At 25.6% G+C, this 3,930-nt stretch overlaps 1 protein-coding gene across 1 annotated transcript; it reads left to right on the forward strand.

Annotated features, from left to right (window-relative positions):
• Positions 1–773: 773 nt before the first annotated feature.
• LOC113548386 (enhancer of mRNA-decapping protein 3) lies at positions 774–3,306 on the forward strand. Its single transcript, XM_026949244.1, has 6 exons — positions 774–1,069; positions 1,134–1,300; positions 1,556–1,834; positions 1,926–2,079; positions 2,148–2,365; positions 2,671–3,306. The coding sequence occupies exons 1-6, from the start codon at positions 909–911 to the stop codon at positions 2,991–2,993; spliced, it is 1,302 nt and encodes a 433-aa protein (XP_026805045.1). The 5' UTR covers positions 774–908; the 3' UTR covers positions 2,994–3,306.
• Positions 3,307–3,930: the final 624 nt, after the last annotated feature.

Below are 3,930 nucleotides of genomic sequence, written 5' to 3' on the forward strand. Positions count from 1 at the left end.
TTCTAAGCTCTTAAAACAATTCAGTTCGGTCTGAAATTTATTGTTTAGCGCTAGAACATCATATTTAACTATAATATATAATAAAAATATTTGTGAGTAATAGTTGCTTGTGTACAAAAATGTCATAATATTCGTTATTATTGTGATTATTCCAACATCAAACTGTAAACATATTTTAATTTTAAATAATGATTATTTGTCATACAAAAAAAAAAAAACCAAAAAATGCCCAGGCGAGATGTAAAAAGTCTGATACAACCTTGGTTTAAGTCCGGTTCAGTCAAGCTTAAAAAAAAGCACAGCTCGAAAAGTTTTATAAAAAAAAAATTCTGGTTCTACCAAAAATAGCTACATCTAGCTTTTTATTTTTTTTTTCAAGGCCCGGGCTGGGCCGGACATTTTGAAGACCGAGCCGGGCCGGCCGGCCACGTCCTTTCAGGTCTTTAGTAAACACTAAATACCTATATGGCCCTATAAAATAAAAATAAAAATCAACTATATTTTTTTCTACAATTAACAAATTACAATATTGTATTAGTATTACTGTTAACTGTTGAGTAACCACATAAGTCATAATAAATTAAATTATAATTATTATTATTTTCATTTGAGGTGAGTAGCCTGAGTTTCATTTCTTATTCGTTAGTCTGTCCCATTTGTAACCATAGTTCGAACCATAAAGAGAAGTCGACGGTTATTATCGATATGGTTGCACTGTGTCTGATATTGTAATCAAAATATGTCAACAAACATTATTGTGAATTGTGGTTTGGTTGATGAATATCTTAGACTAAGGAAATCTGGATAGTGAATGTCTTGTTGCATAATGTTAAACATTTTTTATATACTTTGACAATTATTCGTTTTTTATTGTTTGGAAAATAAAATAACATAACAATTTATTTAAAATGGCAAATCAATATAAAGGATGTTGTGTGTCTATTAATTGTGTGGATGGTTCAGTCGTTCAAGGTGAAGTGAGTGGTATGTCGGATGACAATGAAACTCTAATCTTAAAAAGACCGTTTAAAAATGGTATACCACATACAGAAAAAGAAATTCGCTTGAAGTAATACTATAATACTACAAAATGAATTACTCAGATAAATATTTTATTTTATTTTTAAAACTAGAGCTTCGATGATAGAGAATCTAAAGATTATTAAAGCACAACTAGAAAATGAACCAGTTGTCAATAATAGCCAATTATCCAAAAATAATAAAAAAAGTGTTTCTGTACCCAAAACAAACAATGTCAAGCAAAAGAATAAAGCAAAAAATGCATCAATTTCTGAACCTGGTTGGTATATTTAATGCAATTTTTAGTATCTACGTATTTAAGTACATAAAATATGTTGAAATAATATCTCAAGAAAATTAAAATAACAAGTTATTGTCTAATATTTTTTAATATTGCATTGTACTTGTACATTAAATACTAGTTATTCTATGTAATGTCATGCTATATTCTTTAGATCTATTATATCAATCTTAGGTTAATTTGATTTACTATTGAGTAATATAAATTTACACTTATTGTTATCTAATTATTTAGAACAACCACCACAGAATTTTACGAATCATAAAGAACGAAATGATGCTTGTTTTGGTGTATCACTTGATACAATTGTCAAGGAAGATTTTGATTTTGAAAAAAATTTAGCTTTATTCAACAAAAAAGCATTTTATAATAAAATTCATAAAAAACCAGATCTTGTTCCACATGAAAAAGTTTCAACTAAATATAAACATACTGAAAATGTATTACATTCTACTCCAGTCAAATTCAGACAAGTTACAGTTCCTTCACCTGCTATCAATGAATACATAACAGGTTAATTATAAATAATCCGTTTAACTAATCATTTTGCATATTATTTCAATAATAAAATATTAATATTATTTTTTGTTTCAACCATTTTTAGATGATGGACTAGTTGTTCCAAGTATAACATCGGAATTACGGTGGAAATTATTTAATCTAGTGGAAGAGAATGGTTTAACAACAGGACGTCAAAATGAAATAATTGGGAGAGCCGCTACTGAAATGGTGTTGCAACTTTTGGGTGGAGGTTATAGGTAAAATATTATATCATAAAAAATAATTTATCTTTACATAAATAATTATTTTTTTTTTTTTCACATAGATTTAATCCCAGAAATGAACACCAATGGCCTAGGGTAGTAGTTTTGTGCGGACCTAATCGATCAGGTGCAATGGGTGTGAATTGTGCAAGACAATTAAGCAGTTATGGTGTCCATACTGTAGTTGTACTTTCTGAACCAGGATTGTATACACCACAGTTGGCTAATGAAATGGCTTTATATCAATTTACAACTGGTACACTTATTACTAGTGCAGCAGGTAATTAAGTTAAACCAGTATTTTGCTTATTATCAGTATTATGAAAAACTACTAAGAATAAATTTGAATACCAATGAGTACCACATGTCCATATTTATTAACTTTCCTACAAATTATATATAATCTTTATAAAATTTAAAAAATATATTGTATTAAAACTAACTTGTTGCTCAGAACTTGAATATTAATTTATTTGTTTAATCTCCATACCCCAGTTGAATTGTTCAAAAAGAAAAAATACTTATTATATTGTTAGTAAAAAGAGATATTTATGTATATTTATATATGTATATTTTTCATTTTAGAGTTGCATGGTTTATTAGATCCAGATTTTGTTGTAGTATCTTTGGCTGATGAACAAACTGATACTGTATCTCGAAATATTACTAACTGGGCTAAATCAGTTAGATCACCATTAATGGCCATTGATCCACCATCACAAGGTACACCCTCAGTAGTAGTAAAATATTCTCTAGTACCTGCTTTACCTTTATCTTACAGTGAATCAAATGGTAAAATTTATCTTTGTAATATGGGTATACCTACTCAAGTATTTCATTTAGCTGGAATCCAATATAAATCACCATTTGGTTCTAAATCTGTAATACCCTTACACAATAATGAATGATTTATTACAATTTGAATTATTTGTTTTTGACGAATCCTAAAAGATGATTTTAATTTAAGTACTTATATGTTTTGTGTCCAACTTTTTTTTTTTTTTTTTTTAATGTCTAAAATTTATTCAAATACCATTTAATAGTTATACAATTTGAATCATTTACTATTATATATTTTATATTTTCATGATTCATTAGCATGTTATTGATATGTCAATAATTAGTCTACCCGTCGAATTTTAGTGATTTTTTTATTTAAATTAAATCTATTTAGTATATCATATTTTCTGTTTATGTACCCCAAACTGATATTAAAACTTAAAAGAGTATTTAAATTTTCAAATCATTTGTGTATTGTGTATATTGAATTGATTTATAAAACAAAAATATGTTAGTTATTATAATAATGGTAAATATATTTATAATGTATATTATTTTTTTATAAACATTTTTATTTTTATTTGTAATTATTCAACTTTTTTAACATTACATTTTGTAGAAGTTATGTTCACATAAAAAATTGTTATTATGTATTAAATATATATACATATTCCATCATAATAATGTACATTAATTAAATTAAAACTTAGTATAATTGCAAATTATGATAAAATGTATTAGACTATTTTTAATAAAAAAAAAAAAAAAATTGAACTTGAATATTATTATGTGTTTTATACTCATCAAAATTACCCATAATTTAATCATCAAAAGATGATTATTTATTGTATTTAAAAATAAATTCATTTTTAAGTGTATCTATATTGCTATAAAGGCTACACTTTTGTTATCAGGAATAAAATTATATTTGTGTGCACATTTTTGAATTCTATAAGACTAGACTCATAATTAATTTATATATATTATACTATTTAATTATTTTATTTTCCCATAATTCCAGTTTTGAATTGTTTTAGATAATGATTGTTTCAAGTTAAAAACGTA

This window comes from Rhopalosiphum maidis, chromosome 4 (genome assembly GCF_003676215.2).
Source record: "Rhopalosiphum maidis isolate BTI-1 chromosome 4, ASM367621v3, whole genome shotgun sequence".
Lineage (NCBI taxonomy): Eukaryota > Metazoa > Arthropoda > Insecta > Hemiptera > Aphididae > Rhopalosiphum > Rhopalosiphum maidis.

Coding starts and splice junctions, on each gene's coding strand:
- LOC113548386 (XM_026949244.1), top strand. CDS start 909: ATGGCAAATCAATATAAAGGATGTTGTGTGTCTATTAATTGTGTGGAT. Junction 1,070..1,133: donor GAAAAAGAAATTCGCTTGAA/GTAATACTATAA, acceptor TTTTAAAACTAG/AGCTTCGATGATAGAGAATC. Junction 1,835..1,925: donor TATCAATGAATACATAACAG/GTTAATTATAAA, acceptor AACCATTTTTAG/ATGATGGACTAGTTGTTCCA.